Source organism: Sprattus sprattus, assembly GCF_963457725.1.
Source record: "Sprattus sprattus genome assembly, chromosome: 21".
Classification (NCBI taxonomy): domain Eukaryota; kingdom Metazoa; phylum Chordata; class Actinopteri; order Clupeiformes; family Clupeidae; genus Sprattus; species Sprattus sprattus.
Window position 1 is genome coordinate 13,842,898 of NC_137919.1, and position 19,025 is coordinate 13,861,922.

Here is a 19,025-nt window from a genome sequence, read left to right on the forward strand (position 1 = left end):
AGTATATTTCCAGAACTTTCATGTTAACAGATACAGGCAGTTTGGCTTGATCTGGCAATTTATGCCCAGGCACCCTCCCTGCTAGAGGGATACGTCTCACTAATCTCTTTCTGTCTTTTAGCGTTTTTCACATGTTCGTACTGTCTGTCTCTTTCCAGAGTCCGTAGTGTGATTCATAGCTGTTCTGGTACGCCTGCGCGGAACGAAAATTAGCACTCGAGTTGAAGACAACAGTCTATGAAACAAACGCATCTAGTTTAGAAACTTCTGCTTTAAAACATTCCATATAACATTCTTGTTTTGAAATAATCTTTCTCCAAGGAATAACGTCACTTCTGCAATTTATTCTTCAGAAGTAGGCGGAGCGACTTGACAGAATGAATCAATTCGAACCGTAAGTCGTTCTAGAGTTCAAACACCTGGCTAGCTAAGGTTAGCTCGCTAGCATTCTAGCTAAATGTTTTGATTGAAGCAAGCTATCTACATTACCAACGCTAGTTATCAGAAAGGCGGAAACATAGCTAAACTGAGGCGCTAAAATCAAATGTGTTGTTCAAATGTTTGTCGGTGAGCTGGCGTCACCATGCGTTTGGTGTCGAAAACCTCCGGTTTACGTAAAGACTGAGTGGATTTCATCCTCACCAGCCACATGTGCTTTCCCAGACTAACTCATAGCTAATTTATATCCTGAGCAGTTATTTATTTGTCAGTACAAGTAACTTTAGTCATGATGGTATCTGTCTCCAAATAGTTCAAAGTTCAAAGAGCAATGAGGTATTAAGTGAAGTTGTCTTTGCAGTTTAAAAGACGAGGAAGTGGAGGACCATGAAGACCAGGTAGTCTCACGGGAGGACAAGAATGACACTGACAGCGGGACTGTAAACAACAACAATAATAACCGGCGGAAGGTACGCAACTGTACATTAGGATTCCAGCTAACTATCTCTATTCGTGTTATCCTTGTTTTGTCAGTTATGCTCACACCACCCCTTTCTCACTTTATCGCTCTATTGTGTGTGTCTTTGTCAGACTATCTCCCCAGCAGCAGGAGAACATCCGCTTCAGTATAACTACACGTTTTGGTACTCGCGCAGAACTCCTAGCCGGCCTGCAAACACACAAAGCTACGAACAAAACATCCGCCAGATCGGTACTGTGGCCTCGGTAAGTCCATAACTCTGACTGTCATATTTAGTTTTCAAATGCAGGTATATTGCGCTGCTCTTTGTAGATGTGTGCATTCTTGACTTTGCTCTGTATGTGTGTGGGTGAAGCAAGCATTAACTGAAATCAGACATCCAGCCAGCCATAATAGAATTTGAATTCAAGCTGGTCTGATTTGGATCACATGAAAGCCCACTGGATGAGTCAGAGAAGAAAACTAATGAAGACAGGTTGTATTGCCATCTCTGGGCAATGTGCTATGATTGGCAAGGCTCACCTCTCATTGATATCTGATAGGTGGAGCAGTTCTGGAAGTTCTACAGCCATCTGGTACGGCCTGGTGACCTCACGGGACACAGTGACTTCCACCTCTTCAAGGAGGGCATCAAACCAATGTGGGAGGTTGGTCTCGCTTCAGATATATGTGTGATTAATTAATGTGAGTAAAATAACTGGGCAGAAGCACCATTTTTAAGGAAAATGCATATTTCAAGCAGGCAGAAGGCGATAAGGCAAAAATGCTTCTGTAATTGAAGTGACATTCTACTTCTGTACGCTCTTGATATTGTGAGCATGCGCTTATAAGTGTGTGCCCATCTGTGGATCTGATATTTGTTTGTCTGGTTCTTATATGTGAACCGTGTGTGTAGGACGAGGCCAATAAGAATGGAGGGAAGTGGATCATCCGCTTGCGCAAGGGCCTGGCATCCCGCTTCTGGGAGAACATCATCCTGGCCATGCTGGGAGAGCAGTTCATGGTTGGAGAGGAGATCTGCGGTGTGGTGGTGTCCATACGCTTCCAGGTGTGTTTCTTGGGCTTCATAGTTAAGGACAGGTGGAGACATTTCAGATGGTGGACTGGTGTTTCCAACACAGTACAGATTATCTTTTTGTGCATTAAAAGGAAGGAAGGAATGTTTGAGAATAAGATGATAAAGATAAAGAGAGGAGTTTGGGGTTGGTGAGGAAGTGTTTGGATGAAGAGAGAAGTAGAGAGAGGAAGGGAGGATGGATAAAAGGATGAATGGAGACATAGGAGAAGGGTTAGGATTTTGTCTGTAAAGGGATCTCGATAATGATATATACTGATGAATATATGCACCTAAAAAAAAATGTGTCTGTTGTCATGACCTATGATATCAATTCCTGTGCACAGGAGGACATCCTGTCCATCTGGAACAAGACGGCCAGTGATCAGGTTACCACCTCCCGAATCCGTGATACCTTGAGGCGTGTTCTCAACCTACCACCAAATACCATTATGGAGTATAAGACCCACAATGACAGCCTCAAGTACGTACATCACATACTATACTTGCACTTGCTGAAAACGTCTGCTAGAAGTGTGCCGAAAATTATTGCTTGCAGGACTACGCCTATTGGCTGTTCTTCCAGGACCTACGCCAAACCTCTGCGTTCCTGCGTTTAGTCCACAAAGTTTTATAGAATCGGGTGGCTATTATCACTAGCCAAAACGTTATGGAACGTTACGTATCTTCTGGAGGATGGTTAGAACATCATTAGAAATAAGATTTTGGCCATGAACAGCCACACACAAATGTGTGTATGCATGTATGCCCCTCTTATGCTAACCATTACGTGTCTCTTCTTTCTACAGGGATAACTCAAGTTTTCGTAACACGAAGATTACGTTGTGACGACATTCCTGCAACACTGACATAGAGCCGCTTGTAGAGGGGAACTCTGACAGACTGGATGGATTAATGAATCAATGGACAGATTTTTGGATGTGCACATGAATCTTTTCCCCTCTGCTTTTTTCCTCGTCCAATGCCGAAATGACACCTGTGTTGAATGAGTAATGCATTGGAGTTAACGTTTTGATGGGACCACAGGCATACCCACACACACACACACAAACAAACAAACAGACAAACTCGGACACAGGCACAGCTCAAGAGAAGAGAAACATTGAAGCATGGTCGTCTCCCTTGAACATCTCCCATATCTTTGTAAAAAGCATTTGTAAAGATGTAAATGTCTAAGTAATGTTGATCTTATTCATTCGCCTCATCATTTTTCTCAGTTTCTTTGATTTGATTTCTTTGGCTTTTTTTTTTAACTACTGACATTATTTTAATGTGGTACTGATGCCCACATGTAATTCGTTACTCTGTCAGTATTGGCAGCCTCTGGTGTACACCACTAAACTCACAGAATTCCTGGTTTCTTACTCTGACGTACAAGGCTGTTAAAGGTCTAGATCTCCGTTTGACACCCATAACACTGAGGCCCACCCAACAGGTAGAAGGCTCATTGAGGCCGGCATACCTGACAGCAGTGTTTAGTTCATGTTTCATGTAATTAAAGCCTTTCGATCCACCTGGAGGGAGGTGGACTTATGGGCAAGGACAAGTTTATCACATTGAAAACAGTATGTTGCACCCAAGTAATGCATTTTAAAACGGTGCAAAAATCAACGATAGTTTTTAATGTGGATATGTCCACACTTCCTTCTCACCCCACCTTTTGCAGTCAAATCCAGGTATTAAACATTTTAATTATCTGCAGTCTGTCTGATGAGTTGAAGAACTGTTAAAGAGGGGGAGACTCCAAAGTCCAGTGTGGGTCACTATTAGGCGTGATCCGTGTTCCTGATCCATCACTTGTGTGTGGCTGCAGGATGGAGAACAGGGTTTTGACTTTGTCCAGTAAGTGTTGCATAGGCAACTCAGCCTAATTAAAGACAGGTCTTCATTCTTTGTCATGTAAAGTGATTTTGGCAGGAAGTGTTTTGAGGTTTGCTGGCCTAGACCATCTTAGTGGCCATTGTATGCAACTTAAAAATGCTATTTGGGGGACCATTTTCACTTGTTACAAATGTGTACTGCAGTACATTTTTCTTTCTTGATTCATTTATATTCTTGGTTTTATATAAATAAAAGAATCTAGAAATCTGTCCAGTTTTGCCCATCTTGCCTTTATTTCTCGTCCCCTTTTGATGACGTGTAACGGTCGTTGACGCGTCGTTGCTATGGCGCGGTTGGGACCGGGAGTTTGTCCCCATCTCTTTCAAACGTCGCTGCCTTTGGGGAATTTGATAAACAAAGTACTGGAATGAACTTTGCCGAAAGCCTACAAATTCAGTTGGTAAAGGAACATTTATTTTTATTTAAGTACCTCTTACGTGCTTTAGCATTGCCTCACACTGAGATAGCTGGCCAACGAATGGAAGTTAGCCTAAATTCACTGTTGTGCAGCTAAAGTTAGTTTGCTAAATTTAAACTGTAGGCTAGTTCTGCTTGCTACATAACCAACTAACGCTAGAAGATTTTCAAGCATATGTAAATATATGACGTCAATGTGGATTTGCTACTGTTACACCGCTTAAAATCTTTCAAACTTTAACGTACAACCCTTTGGCCAGTGTTGTCTAGAAAATTGTTCAGTGGTCATTGACAGGACTAGCAAGCAACTTTGCTATCATAGCTAAGGTAGATACTGCTGACTAGCTAAACACCTTGTTGAGCAAGTTGGTTCTTGTTCATCGTAAAGCTGTTTACCCTACTGTTTGCCGACCATCAACAACTAATAGTATACATTAGTTATTCGGCAAGGACAGTACTTGCATTTAAGTATGCAAATGCAGAAACCTTCCCTACTCAGACTGTTATCTGGTTAGAAAAAAATCTTAAACCAACCCATGAAGCTTAAAGCTTAACGTAATTTAGGACCCCTGTTTATGGACCTGCATTTCCACTCCGGTCGTTGTCTCGTCTTGGGTGCAGAATGCACAACAACACACAGTGGACATAGTACTGGCTGCTTATATAGGAATATAAATGGAACATGAGTATTTGTTGTGTGCTTGGACAAACATTGCCTTCTTACTGTGTACTGTGTGTGTGTGTGTGTGTGTGTGTGTGTGTGTGTGTGTGTGTGTGTGTGTGTGTGTAAAGGTGAGCACGTTCTGAAATGTCCACAGAGAGAGATGAGGACCTGCTGAGTGACGTCGAGCCCCTGTCTTCCACTCCTCCTCCTTCCTCTCCACTGTCTCTCTCCAAACCTCAGCCTATTCTCTCCTCCCTCTCGCCGTCCTCCCTCGCTCGCTCCTGGCCCTCCACTGCTCTCTCTGCGCTGGCGTCTTCACGGGAGGTCACTGCCCGGCTCTACTCCTCCCTGCAGCAGAGCAGAGAGCACGGGGTCACAGGTCAAGGGGCCACACGCTCGCTCTCTGAGCTCTCCATCAAACCCAGGTATGTCTTGACCCTTCACCTTACCTCCTGGTCTTAGCTTTAAAGCAAGCCTTATTGTAATACCCCCAAAACTAACCTGAAATCCCTATAGATAAAGTTTCCTCTCAGTGGTAGTCCTAGACTAAGCAAGTCCTGATTCCTAATAAAAAAAAAGAAAAGAATTAAGACCCTTCCGAAACCCACATACTGTACAGCATTTATCTAAACTTTAACCCTCACTCGTATTTGTCAAATCTAACATTTCATGCAAAACTGGAGGCTTCATGGGGGAACCTAATAATGCTTAATACCGATCATTTAGTAATAGTGTTTGGTGCTGTTAGTACTGCCCATTTCACTTGCCTGGTTCTTTCTCTCTACTTTCTCAAATAAATTGATTCCTCTTTTTATCTTTCTTTCCCTCTCTCCCTTTCCATTCCCCCCTCTCTCTCTCTCTCTCTCTCTCTCTCTCTCTCTCTCTCTCTCTCTCTCTCTCTCTCTCGCTCTATCTATCTCTCTCTCTCTCTCCTCTCTCTTTCAGGCAGGTGTCGTTTAAGCTCTCCTCTGCCTCTCCGGACGCCTGTCAGATGAGCTGGTTAGACAACACTCCCCCATTCGCCTCTGATGGGCCAGAGCACACAATGGAGGATGAGGAGGAGGAATCTACTCTAAGCGTTAACCTCTCCTCTGAGGTTGCAGGCCTTGGGGCGGAGTTGGAGATGGGGCAACTGGTCGAGGAGATGAGTGCGAATCTGAAGACGAGTCTCAGCCACAGCAACAGTTTACAGGTGACCATACTCTGCCGAACGCCACAACCGTCTTCATGATAGGATCTGCATTCCTATCCATTACCTGACCTGTATACCTCGGAGTGTGTGGTATACTTCTGTGAGAAGTTGAAATCCTACACCCCCCCTTCTCACGTGGCCCTAGAGTTGACACGGACTCAAGTTGGCATACAAGAGCTGGAGAAAGACTTTGACTCCCCCACCACAATGGTTGGTTCTGTGCTCCCCCACGTCAATGGTGGGGTCCAAATAGGCCAATTGGTCAAATTAAGCCCGATGGGCTGCCCTATTTAAAGGGTGCCTCATTTAATGAGGGGGAAGCTGTTGGGAAAGGCAAGAAGGTTTAACACTAACCTGGAGTGTGGTTAAGTGTACCTGTGTTTAGATGTGTGAGCACAGATATTCCGCCTAGTTTGTGACTAGTTTGTGCACAGATATTGTGACTAGTGTGTACAGATATTGTGCCTAGGTATTGTGCATCGCTTCTGCCTAGATTTTGTGGGTACCGTTTTTTTTTATTTATCTTTGTCATTTTGTTTATATATGTTTAGGGGTTCGTGTAGTCCACTAGCATTAATTCAGAGGCCCCTGCCCACACATGGCTACTTCATTTTTAATTATTGCTTTTAAATGTGCTCATTTAACAATGTATGTACTTTTCCTGTCCATAAATCTGATCGTCTACGTAGTACGTACACATCTGATAGAATTTAACGTTTGTGTGTAGAGCGGTCGGCGACACATTGAGGACATGGAAAATCTGAGGAGTAACCTGCAGACTATGCTGAAAACTAGGCCGGCTAACAGACCGGGTGAGTGGACACAAGAGCCTGAATGATTATGAAAGTTGTGTGATTTTGTGTCACATTCATGCCTACTGTCACAGGTAACTACATTAGTGTGTGAATGCTCCTTCCCAGGACCAGTGCCACCTGTGAATGAGGTTGTTGCCATCTAGTGTCTACTCTGAATGTTGACAATATGCCCACATTTCCTGCATCAACCAGTAGAGGGCAGCATAATATCATGAACTGCTGGAAGGTTCTCAGCGTTGTTAATAAGAGTAAAAATCCCTCTCCTCCCCTCACAAGTCTTCTTAGGTAAAGATGGTACTTAACCTTTGCCCTCTATTTCTACAGAGGCCCCACCGCACATAAGCCAGCTGCTTCAAGATGACTCGTTTGGCAGTGAAGCAACAACTCACCTGCTCAAGTAAAACACAGACACACATACTATCTCTCACTTACACACACACACGCACACACAGATGTGCACATTATTTGAACATGGGAAAAAAATGTAGGTAAAACCCACATACATCTCCCTGTCTCTTTTCTGTTATTTTCTCTTCTCCTCTCTCTCAGTGCTCCTCTGTTCTCCTCTGTGTCCCCTCCTCTCTCCGTGACTGGTTTGGAGGACCTCTTCCCTCGCTACACCCGCCTGCACTCCGAACGCCCTCCGTCATCATTTGGGGAGACGCAGGTGCTGAAGGGTAGTCTGGAGCGAGAGCGCACACGCCGAAAGGTACCATCTGTTACTGTGGCAACTTGGGCAAACTCCGTTATGTACCTTAAGTATGAATTGATAAAACCCACCTAGAAAGTAAATAGAAAAAAGACATTCTGCATCATACAGTGACCTCCATTACTGACAGTGTAGGTTGATCCTGCCCTAGTTCTGTCAGATTATGATAGCCAAAAATATGAATGAGCCATATTGAAGTTTAGACTTGATTATGAACACACACACACACACACACACACACACACACACACACTGCTCTTTCTAATTAAACTCAAGTCGATGTAGCTTAGACCTATCTTTGGCTAGTCATTTTAAATAGGAATTATTTAACATCTTGGAGCACTAATGGGTGGCCTGGCCCTGCTTACACACACAGACACACACAGGCAGACAGACACACACAACAGGATTATTAGCTTAATGCTCGGATAGAAATAGCCACACTAAGCTTTTTTGGCCACAAAGTGTCTGTCTGTGTGTCATGAGTCAGGACACGGCACATTTCTCCAACCAAATCCTCACACTAATAGCTTTTTTTTTTTTTTAAGAGGCTGTAGTGCCCCTCCAACAAAGAAAAAGTGAGGTGAGGAAAGGACAAATAGAGAGGTATAGAGGGAGGGAGGGGATGTCTGACCAAAAGCCTATTTGCAGTGATTGAGTCTTTCTTTTTGAAGAAGATGATCTGATGTGAACTCTTACTCAGAAAGCACACATACGGACAGACACACACACACACACACACACACACACACACACACACACACACACACACACAGACATACACACACACAGACACGCACACACGACCATTATAAAACTGTTCTGTATCTTTGTTTAATGTTCAGCCACGCAATTACCTAAAGTATATGGTTTATGGGGGACTCAAAAACTAAAACTAGCAGTGAAAAAAATCATTTTGTTAACTGAAATAAAATCTGAAAACTAAGACTAACAAAAAAGTAAACTGGACCTAGTCGATTCCTGAAAATAAAAATTAAACCAAAACTGCTTATGCACTCGTAAAAATAACCAAAGCTAAACTGAAATCATAAAACCAAACCAAGAGCTTAATTAAAAAAAATATAAACAAATGTAAATGAAACTCTAATCACTTTTGCTCAGATGTTAGGTGTGTGTTGGTGCGGTATAGCAGCGGTGTTTACCTCCTCAATTACGTCTCAATCAAATGATCACCTGCTCTCGCTCAGATTGGGGGGGGCAACCAGAGCTGTGGGTCTAATTTAGATTAGCTGGCAGTGAGAAAGAGAGAGAGAGAGAGAGAGAGAGAGAGAGAGAGTGTGTGTGTGTGTGTGTGTGTGTGTGTGTGTGTCTGAACTCAGACTCATGCTCGGTCTTCTGCCACATATGAGTAGTAAACACTTGCTGAAAAGGGGTGCCATTAGGCAGGAGTTGTTTAGCTTTCTGTCCCAGAAAAAATATTTAATGGCATGAATTTGTTCCCAAAGCTATATGTGTTACTTACATAAAGTATCCAAAAATAGGTCATATTATATAATACAAATCTATTATCTATTTATTAAATGCATGGTATGTGTTTTACCAAAGCATTGGAAAGAACCAGAAGAAATGCCATGAAAACCCATATAAACCCTAGGATGCAAAGTCCAAACAGTGACCTTTTTAACCAGGCATAATGATATATTTCTAAGGAAGAAATAATAATGCCTGTTAACTCATACTCTCCATCAACCTCTCTGTCTCACTTTATCTTGATTTCTCTCTGTTTCACTCTGGCCCTCTCTGCCCCCCCCCCCTTCTCTCCCTCTCTGTCCCCCCTTTACCCCCCTCTCTACCTCCCCCCTTTCTTTCTCTCTCTCTCTCAGCACTGTGAGCAGCAGCTGTTGTCTCTGCAGAACAGGACTATGGCCCTGCAGCAGCAGTTGGCCCTGGCCATCTCGGCCGACAGGAAGAAGGACATCATGATCGAGCAGTTGGACAAGGTAAATCACACCCAAATATGTGTGTGTTTTATAAATGCAAAAGAAGAAAGCAATACACACCAAACAACATGTGTATGTTGTAGAAATGCAAAATAATTAGATAAGACACACCCAAATACATGTGTATGTTGTAGAAATGTAAAAGAATAAGATTAGACACTCCCAAATACATGTGTATGTTATATAAATGCTAAAGTATAAGTTTGGGAGCAGCACATCCTTGAATCTCTCATGTAATCTATTGTTTGCAGCATTTCCATCCCATAGGATCTTGCAATAGATAGTCTGGAAATGAAGTATACACACAACATGTGAGACGTCATCATTCTATTAAATGCACGCGCTGTCATACACACCTGTGATCTCTGTGATATTTTCTCTCTCCCTCTCTCACTCATTCATTCTCTCTCTCTCTCTCTTTCTCCCTCCCTTTCTCTCTCTCAGACACTGGCAAAAGTGGTGGAGGGCTGGCGGCGTCATGAGCATGACAAGAGTGAGGGAGTGAAGAGACTCCAAGAGGAGAAGGAGGCGGCAGTGAGAGCACAGGCCAGACAGGAGGAGGTAACACACACACGCACTCACTCACACACAGCCCCAGAGATACACACACACACACTCACAGAGATACACACACACACACGCACTCACACACACACACGCACAGAGATACACACTCACATAGATATACACACAGCACTGACCCTGTGTGTGTTTTAATATGTGTGTGTGTGTGTGTGTGTGTGTGTGTTCCAGGTGCTGGCTGAATTTGAGATCTCCCTCTCTCAGGCGGCAGAGGCTTTAGGCAGAGAACAGAAACTCAAAGAGGAGATGGAGAGCTCCAACAAACAACTGGTAATGCACACACAGAACTCTGCTTGCACTGTGCATACATAAAGAAACACACACACAACTGTAGAACCACCAGTCTATCCAAAAGAAACACATACACAAAACCTGTGTTACAGTTTCTCTGTATGTATTAGGAGTAGTGGATGTTTGTATATCCAAATTTTTTGTATGTGTTTTTCACACAGGAGCAGCAGCTGCTTGAACTGCGCACTTCTGTGGATCAGCTCCGCGAGGAGAGGCAGCGGCTGCGAGCGGAAGGGGAGGAGGTGAGGGCAGAGGCAGAGAGGCTCCAACTCCAGGCCCAGGCTTCTCAGGCCCAGCTGGAGCAGCACAGGGAGCAGAGCAGCCGCAGGGAGAGGGAGCTGCAGGAGCAGCTCAGCCAACGAGCGCGTGAGATGGAGGCAGAGCGGGTAAGAGACACACACACACACACGGCAAAATACACACATACTATTAGTATATATGGATGCACGTGCAGACTTGTGGGTACACACATAAACACAGGCAAACACATGGATATACACTCAAGCATATGTAAATATTCTAATTGCGTGTGTGTGTGTGTGTGTGTGTGTGTGTGTGTGTGTGTGTGTGTGTGTGTGTGTGTGTGTGTGTGAACGCGCAGCTAACTAGTGAGCAGGCCCAGCGGAGCAGTGAGGACCTGCGGAGCCAGCTGAAGGAAGAGCAGGACCATTTGGAGGAGATGAGGCGGGAGAGAGATGCCGCCAGAGTGGACCGAGCTCTGGACCAGGTACCACACCAAACCAACCCACACCACTTGCCATATCATAGCCAGCGTAAAACCAGTACAGCTCCTACCAGACATATATACACAGGACCAGGACAGACCTGTAACTCCCTATTTAAATTAGATCAGACCTGGTTGTTTAATATGCTGTGATGATGACTGTGTAATGCCTAGCTGAGATTAAATTGGCATAGTTTGTATGTAACCAGTAACAAGTTTGACACTAGTTTGTATGTAACTGACTGTTTGTATATGTGTGTGTGTGTGTGTGTGTGTGTGTGTGTGTGTTAGGCACGTTTTGAAGCGGAGCGTTCTCAGCTGGAGGTGGAACTGAAACTGTCGGTGGAGCACCAGGTTACGGAGAGACTCGCACACATTCAAGAGGAGAATGCCACCAGCACGGCCAAGCTACGAGAACATCACAGGTACACACACACACACACACACACACACACACACACACTTGATCATAACCATACACTTCAAAACAAGTACTCCAACACATACAGATTAATTTCCTTTAATCACAATATGTTATCTAACTTGCAGACATACACGCCATCCAGAAATGCTTATCAAGCAACAGTTCCACAGTGCATAGACCCTTTTACATTGTCTATGCATGTCTGTATTTTGTGTGTGTGTGTGTGTGTGTAGGAAGCAGCTGCTGGACCTGAGCTCACGACACGAGCGGGAGATGTCAGCCCAGCAGAGCGAGTTCAGAGCCCAGTTGCAGGAGCGGGAAGAGAAGTTGCACACACTCACACAACAGTACGACAGCAAGTAAGTGTGTGTGTGTGTGTGTGTGTGTGTGTGTGTGTGTGTGTGTGTGTGTGATCCGATCATAGGTTGTCACTCCAGACACATGTGGAGACGTAATCTAATGCCAGGTGTGAACTGACGTACTTAGAGCTGTCCACTTCATCAGATCACCTAACTACCAGATGTATGCAAATTTGTGTTTAAAATTCTGTGTGTCTTATGTATTAAGAGCAGTGTTGTCCTTGCCTGTGTTTTCTGTGTGTGACCGTAAGTTGTGGTGTGTGCCCAAAGGCTGTCCACGATGCAGGAGGAGCTGGTTTCCATGGCAACCTGCAAGCGGCGGCTTGAGCATCAGAGGGAGGAGTTAGTGTCTCGCCTGCATGGCATGATGCGCTCCCACTGGACTGAGGCTTTGAGGCTGCTGGCCAATCAGGAACAGGTACGAAGCAGCGGCTTAACCTTTGGCTTGTACATCATTACTGATAGACTTGATTCCTCATGCCCTCGTGGCTAATGCTGAGATGACCCTGGTGTCCTACTGGTAATGAACAGGCCTGGTTACCTAGTGCCTAGTGCACTTTTATAATGATGTCTAGGTTCTTGTGTCAGGCCTTAGATTAACTTTAACAGCGCGTCACACCCACAAGCCTTACAAAAAGAAACACACATTCACAAAACCTATGATGTATTTTACATTTACAAAACCTGCCTACAGTTTCTCTGTAGTTATTTAGAGTAGTAAATGTTTGTATATCCACATGTTAAGTGTGTGTGTGTGTGTGTGTGTGTGTGTGTGTGTGTGTGTGTGTGTGTGTGTCAGTTGGAAGGCCCTCTCTCTCCCTATTCTCTGTGGGAAGGCGTTGGGCTCCATTCGTCTCCAGTGGAAACAAACACAACAAGCGGCAAGAGGATCAACACAGACAGCACACACTCAACAGGTACACACCTGCACAGATAGCAGATACCTGCAAACACATACATCCTCAACAAGTCAATAATCGCGCTAAGTAATAAGGTGCACGCACAGTTGCACATTTCTACATATACAGTCGAGTGTGTACGCGACTACTTCGCAGACATGCAGGCAAAATTGCACACTCATGCTTCATCCTCTCTCAGTCCCTCAGGCAGTGGTGCTTCATCTGTCCAGAGAGAGAGATGGAGGGATGAGAGGAGAGAGAGAAACAGGGGGAGGAATAGGAGGAGGAGGAGAGCCTGATACTACCCTCTTGAACCACAGTCACATCTTCACTCCTCTTGAACCTCAGCTGGATGAGACCGGCCTTACAGGTAACTCACTCACTCTCTCTTTCTCACATACAAATACTCACAAACTCATGCAACCACACACACGCACACATATATGCATTTAAACGTACCCCAAAACAAATTGCATAAGCATCACATGGTACTTCCTTCACAAGTATTTGTAAGGATAGGCGCGCTCTACTTCGAAAAAATAAGGCGATTTTGGGTGCAAGTGAAAAAGATTGTTAACTTAGAAAGTAGAAAAAAACCGCACTCTCAAGCTTACACAGTGAAGGCCCCTGGCTCCGCACCACACAGCCCCTCTGTCCAACGCAAGACCTGATGGTCCTGAGAGCACGGCAGAGCGCCACCTAGCACACTATCATTCACATGCTTCTCCGTGAGAAACCCAGAATCCATGCCCAGAGACTGGGACATAATAAAAGTGTATGAATGAGAGTGTGTTAGCCAGGTGAGGGCCAGAGCCAACTCAGCCAGCCTCCACCACTGACTGAACCTGTCTGGCATTTGTATTGTGCACGCACGAGCGAGTGCTGAAGTCGGAGGTCTCTGTTCTGATCAGGTCATAGTGAATTCCTCTCAGCAAATAGTCAGAGCCATACTACAGGATGGTGTCCGTAATGTATAGTTCCACAATTACTCTTCTCTTTGTGTGGATATTTAACATGCACATGTTCAAACACACACACAACTGGAAATGTTTGACACAAAGTACACACAGTCTACCTTCACTTGATTCCCGATTCACACTACTGTGTGTGTGTGTGTGTGTGTGTTAATGAGGCAAAAAGCCTATTAGAGACTGCTGTAATCTCTGACTGGCTAAATGTATTTGTCCCCTGCAGCTCTCTAAGTAATCTTAAAATAGATACACACACCCACATGCTTACACATAAAGCCAGGTTTTCAGGGAACATTCCTGTTTTAGTTCTGATACAGCTACCTATATGATCAATCAATCAAAACTTTATATCAATGGAGGAAATGAATTACACTAAATAATACAAATAGATAGATAGATGGATGGATGGATACTTTATTAATCCTGAGGGAAATTTAGAAATTTTTTTAATTACTATCAATACTGTAAATAACAATTTTTCAAATCATGAACCTAATACTAAATGTTGAGGAATTAGTTATCATGACTTTAGGCCTGTATCCCAAAATCTTTAAATACGCATATGGCACCTACAAATCTTGTTTTGTTGCATAATACGTTCTGCAGGTATGTGTAACCATATGTTTAAACTGTTTTTGCTCATCAACGTGCACATGTTTTGATGTGTGTGTGTGTGTGTGTGTTTGTGTGTGTGTGTGGGTGTGTGTGTGTGTTTATAGCACTTGGCAGCTGCGATCTGCAGCTCTGGGAGAAAGTTCCAGGCGGTCAGGGTGATGGAGGGAGGAAAGACAAGGGACGACTGGAGGGAGCAAACAGAGAGAGTGCAGACAGAGAGATGAGTGACAGAGTAGGAAGAGGAGATAGACAGCAGAAGCGTCAGACCAAAAGTCATATTCAGAATGTAAGTCAGACGCTCCACCCAGATCCATTTCAGACCCCAAACCAGTTCAAGAGCTTAAGACAGTTCCAAACCTCAAATCAGTTCCAGAACTCCAGTCAGTTCCAGAACTCCAGTCAGTTCCAAAACTCTGGTCAGTTCCAGAACTCCAGTCAGTTCCAGAACTTAAACCAGCTCCAACCCGCAACTCAGTTCCCCAACTCAAGTCAGCTACAGCCGTCAAGTCAGTTCCAGAACTTTGCTGACACAGAGGCCACGGGTCGCAGCCTGGGTCAGAAGGCCCACCAGTCTCAACCCTCCAGCCAGAGTGGGCCTGAGCGTCCCATCCATGGCCAGCCCAGCGACCGGGGTTCAAGACGCCTTCAGCCTCCCACCCACTTTAGGGGTCACAGCGTGAGTCAGAGCTCCAGTCACCTCCATACTAGCAGCCAGAGTCTCAGCCAGACAGAGGTCAGCTGCTACTCCCCCGAACGGCCAGCCAATCACAGCGTCAGCTCGGAGATGTACAGCAGTGATTTGGAAAGAGGGCTGCCAATTAAACACCACAGCCCACCCTCGAAAGTAAAAACTGTTGAAGGGTCGTCCTCAATGAGACAGAGTGAGCTCCAGTACTATATCACCAAGGTGAGTGCATTTCTTTACACTAGTTTGCACACGCTTTTATCTTAAGAGCTGTATAACATTGGGAGGGAATACAAACAGTATGATTGTGCCCTGGGTATCAATCTTGGCATGGCTGGCACCATCTCTTCTGCCGGTGCTACAGGAACAATGGTAGAATGTCCATGAACGCTTTCTCTCCCCCCAGCTTTTGGACTGTGCCCCTGGTGACCCAGTCCTGGATGCATCCATGCCAGCCCTGTCACAGAGCACAGGGGCCCCACCAGGACCACCGCATTCAGACCCACTGAGCCAGCTGCTCGCGCAACCCCATGCCAACGGCCAGACCATGGAGCAAATCCAGCAGCTGTACACCAACCTGCTCAGGTAAGGGGGCAAGTGTGTGTGTGTGTGTGTGTGTGTGTGTGTGTGTGTGTGTGTGTGTGTGTGTGTGTGTGTGTGTGTGTGTGTGTGTGTGTGTGTGTGTGTGTGTGTGTGTGTGTGTGTGTGTGTGAGACAGAGACAGAGACAGAGAGAGGGACAATGTCTTGGGTGAGCATATCTTTCTGTATGACTTGCATGTGTTTGTGTATGTGTCAATGTGCCTGTGTATTCCTGTGAGCATTTGTGCATGTTTATGTATTTTTTTCTATGGTGTACATTTGTGTGTGTGTATTCATGCTTCCAGTCTAGAACACATAAAGACAATGTCGATTTAAAATGTCTTCCATGATTAATGTAGTAGGTAATGTAGAGGTAGAGGTCTAGTGTGCTCCGGATAATTATTAATAGTAATATTAAGAACAATAATAATAATATACAAGTTAATTGTGTGTTTTGTGTGTCCTGTGTCCATCATACCAGGGCTGAGTATGAGAAGAACATGTCTGCCGTTCAAACCAATCTGGACCAGAAGCTTAGCAAGCTGGAGATGAGTGAGGTGAGGACGGCACAGGAAGATAGCTCTCCCAATGGAGGGCAGCGCACCACACTGCAAGACCTCAGAACACATAGAACAAATACATTAAAAGAGATGCCTCCAGAAAATGGACTGTAGTGGGTGGGGATAAAGAGGAAACACTTGCCCTTGCCTTGTTTTTGTTTGTTTTTGGCACACTTCATATCCACAATTTCCCTGAGTCACAGTGTGACTCACAAAGTGTCTAATTCTATAGAACTCCAGCTGAGAATGCTGAGAACACAAAGACTGCACCGCCAATACCAGGAAGCACAACTAAACAAGACCCAGTGACCCGCCCCCCCCCCCCCCCCCCCCCCCCACACATTTCTTTTACATTAATTCACTTCAGCATGAGCAACACACCACAGTACACTATGAAACAACACATCCAGCACTCCCACAGTGTAGCTTGTTAACGCTTTTTCTTTCCTCTGTTTGAAAGCAGGAGTGTGGGCCGACAAAACTACAGTCTCATTCAATGACAGCTCAGCAGCGACCACCACAAGCCATTGCCTCCCGCGGTCGCAAGGCCGGACCAGGTCAAGGTCATAGGATGGGGCTAGGGAAGACCACTGCATGGAGATGAGAGTGGAGTGTGTGTGTGTGTGTGTGTGTGTGTGTGTGTGTGTGTGTGTGTGTGTGTGTGTGTGTCTGACTGACTGACTGACAGAACCATATTCCAAAGGTGACCACAAAAACCGTAAACACACTGTACTGATTCTCCTGCCCATGTACAGTTATTCTTTTTTAAATGAAGTGTTCAAAATGTTATTAAACGATGACTGTTGTTTTTAATAAAATGTTTGCATTTGTGTGATGAGTTTGTCTTCAATTCTGAGGTTGTTTCTTTTATATGTTTTTTTTTTGGACAAAATGAGTGCTATTTCGAGTGTCCCCACGTTATCCATCCGTTTTGCATTTGCCATGTATTGTTCTCAAGTGGTAGGTCTGATTTAGTATTTTTTGATCAGTTGATTGATTGATTGATTGACATCACTTCTAAAAGGATGACCCATGTTGAATTTTTCTGTAACGTCACACACTCCTGTCAGCTGTCAGCTAACTCTAAATATCCAAGAGAAGGCTCCACTGATGGATCACAGATGAAGGGAAATTGAATAGAGCGAATGCTGATCAGCTGAAAATAAAAATCATAAAAATAGGAAGTATATGTCAGAACATCAGTATTTAAGAGCTCTATAAACATTACTTATGAAATTAAGTTTTTTTTTCTCTGTCATTTTGATAATCAGGTGTTTCATCATTTCACCACTGGTGAATTGTAAATATCTGAGAATGTATCGCACATACTCACACAAACCACCAACACCCGAGAAGGCATACTGGCCATGGATTATAGCCTGCAGAAGACCGCTTTAGCACATCTTTCTCCTAACTCCCTCTCCCTCGCTCTCCCTTTCCCTCTACCTCTCTCAATCTCCCATCCTCTTCTCTCCCTCTCTAATTCCATTGAGGTGAGACGCTTGAATCCTTGAGCTGATCTTTGCACTAAAGCTGTTTGGCTTGGTCTTAGTACTAACCGACCTCCACACACGCACTTCCCTGTGGTATCATCTTTGCAGCAGGAAAAAAGGAAGAATGTAGACCAACTTTGATCGTGGTGGATAAAAGATGGACTATAACTTTTTTTCCTACGTCTTTTGAACCTGCATTCTGGATTTCTACTCCAACTGGAAACAGAGAAAGGGACACTTCCAAAGGAGATTACCAGCTCTGGATTACTAGGCAAAAGGCTGTGCCTGTAATTATTGCTTCTTAATATTCTATTTTCTTCTGATGGTTCTACTGGAATGTTTTCTTTCTCTGGCATTCCATCTGTCCTCATGTAATATTTATAAAATTCTGCTTTAAATCACCACACACTCACCATCTGATTGGAGGGGATGGCGTTTTATTGAGAACTGACCCGGGTTGCCTAGTAAGAGCCTTCAACATTCTTCATTAAATTCTTGTAATGTAATTTTGTTTTATCTTTCTCGCTCCCTCTCTACTCTCTCTCACACTTACACACATTTACAGACAAGACGTGCTTTCTCAGCACTTATTGTACAGTTACCGCACCTCAGTGAAGGCAGTCTTAGCTTTCTAGACTTTCTTGCTGGTGAGGCTTTTTGTGTATTATGTGTTGTGTGTTTGAAGACTCCTAAAAGTTGAAACACTGTTAGAACGCACCACTGTATGGAACTCCATAGGTCTCCAGAGTGTCCAGCTCAGCTGTTTACACTGTACTCAGAGATAGATGTGAAGTAGGCTATCTTGAGAGGTAGGGGGCTGAATTAAAAGTGCTTACGATCAGGGTAAATTCATAACCACTGTATAATGCTATACTGGGATGAGCTGTTTTAGCAGAACATACCAACCCTGGTCAGTGATGTGAAGGACTACATGTCATATTTGATGTATTGTGTAATATTTTATTCACCATGGTGGACATAGCTGTGAGGGTATTTATTTTCATTTGTTTCTGTGTAATAAGAGATGTGTTATGCTGGATACTGTGATGTTACTATGCTACCGGTATAGGAAAATCCAAGATGGTGGGTTCAGTACCATAGGTGCACACATCCATATCTATGCTGTATATCACTCTGGATGGAAGTTGTGTCTGTGTGTGTGTGTCACCACCATATATTCTTTACTCATATATCTAGAGCTAACACAC

The 19,025-nt window shown here is 44.2% G+C and overlaps 2 protein-coding genes across 2 annotated transcripts; both read left to right on the plus strand.

Annotated features, from left to right (window-relative positions):
* The first annotated feature begins 234 nt into the window (after positions 1-234).
* eif4e2rs1 (eukaryotic translation initiation factor 4E family member 2 related sequence 1) lies at positions 235-3,979 on the plus strand. Its single transcript, XM_080859975.1, has 7 exons — positions 235-394; positions 800-908; positions 1,030-1,164; positions 1,462-1,566; positions 1,815-1,967; positions 2,321-2,457; positions 2,783-3,979. The coding sequence occupies exons 1-7, from the start codon at positions 378-380 to the stop codon at positions 2,820-2,822; spliced, it is 696 nt and encodes a 231-aa protein (XP_080716101.1). The 5' UTR covers positions 235-377; the 3' UTR covers positions 2,823-3,979.
* Positions 3,980-5,100: 1,121 nt separating this feature from the next.
* cntrob (centrobin, centrosomal BRCA2 interacting protein) lies at positions 5,101-16,928 on the plus strand (the record flags this gene model as incomplete). Its single annotated transcript, XM_080859822.1, has 17 exons — positions 5,101-5,381; positions 5,902-6,148; positions 6,257-6,358; positions 7,565-7,672; positions 9,517-9,633; positions 10,078-10,194; positions 10,420-10,485; positions 10,668-10,892; positions 11,108-11,233; positions 11,522-11,655; positions 11,888-12,013; positions 12,284-12,431; positions 13,189-13,282; positions 14,603-15,405; positions 15,590-15,768; positions 16,246-16,321; positions 16,788-16,928. The coding sequence occupies 17 exons, from the start codon at positions 5,101-5,103 to the stop codon at positions 16,926-16,928; spliced, it is 3,090 nt and encodes a 1,029-aa protein (XP_080715948.1).
* Between the last annotated feature and the right edge of the window lie 2,097 nt (positions 16,929-19,025).

Excerpts from the sequence above, each read along its gene's own strand:
- eif4e2rs1 (XM_080859975.1), top strand. Across the intron at positions 1,567-1,814 it reads GCATCAAACCAATGTGGGAG|GACGAGGCCAATAAGAATGG; the intron begins GTTGGTCTCGCT and ends CCGTGTGTGTAG. Across the intron at positions 1,968-2,320 it reads TGGTGTCCATACGCTTCCAG|GAGGACATCCTGTCCATCTG; the intron begins GTGTGTTTCTTG and ends TCCTGTGCACAG.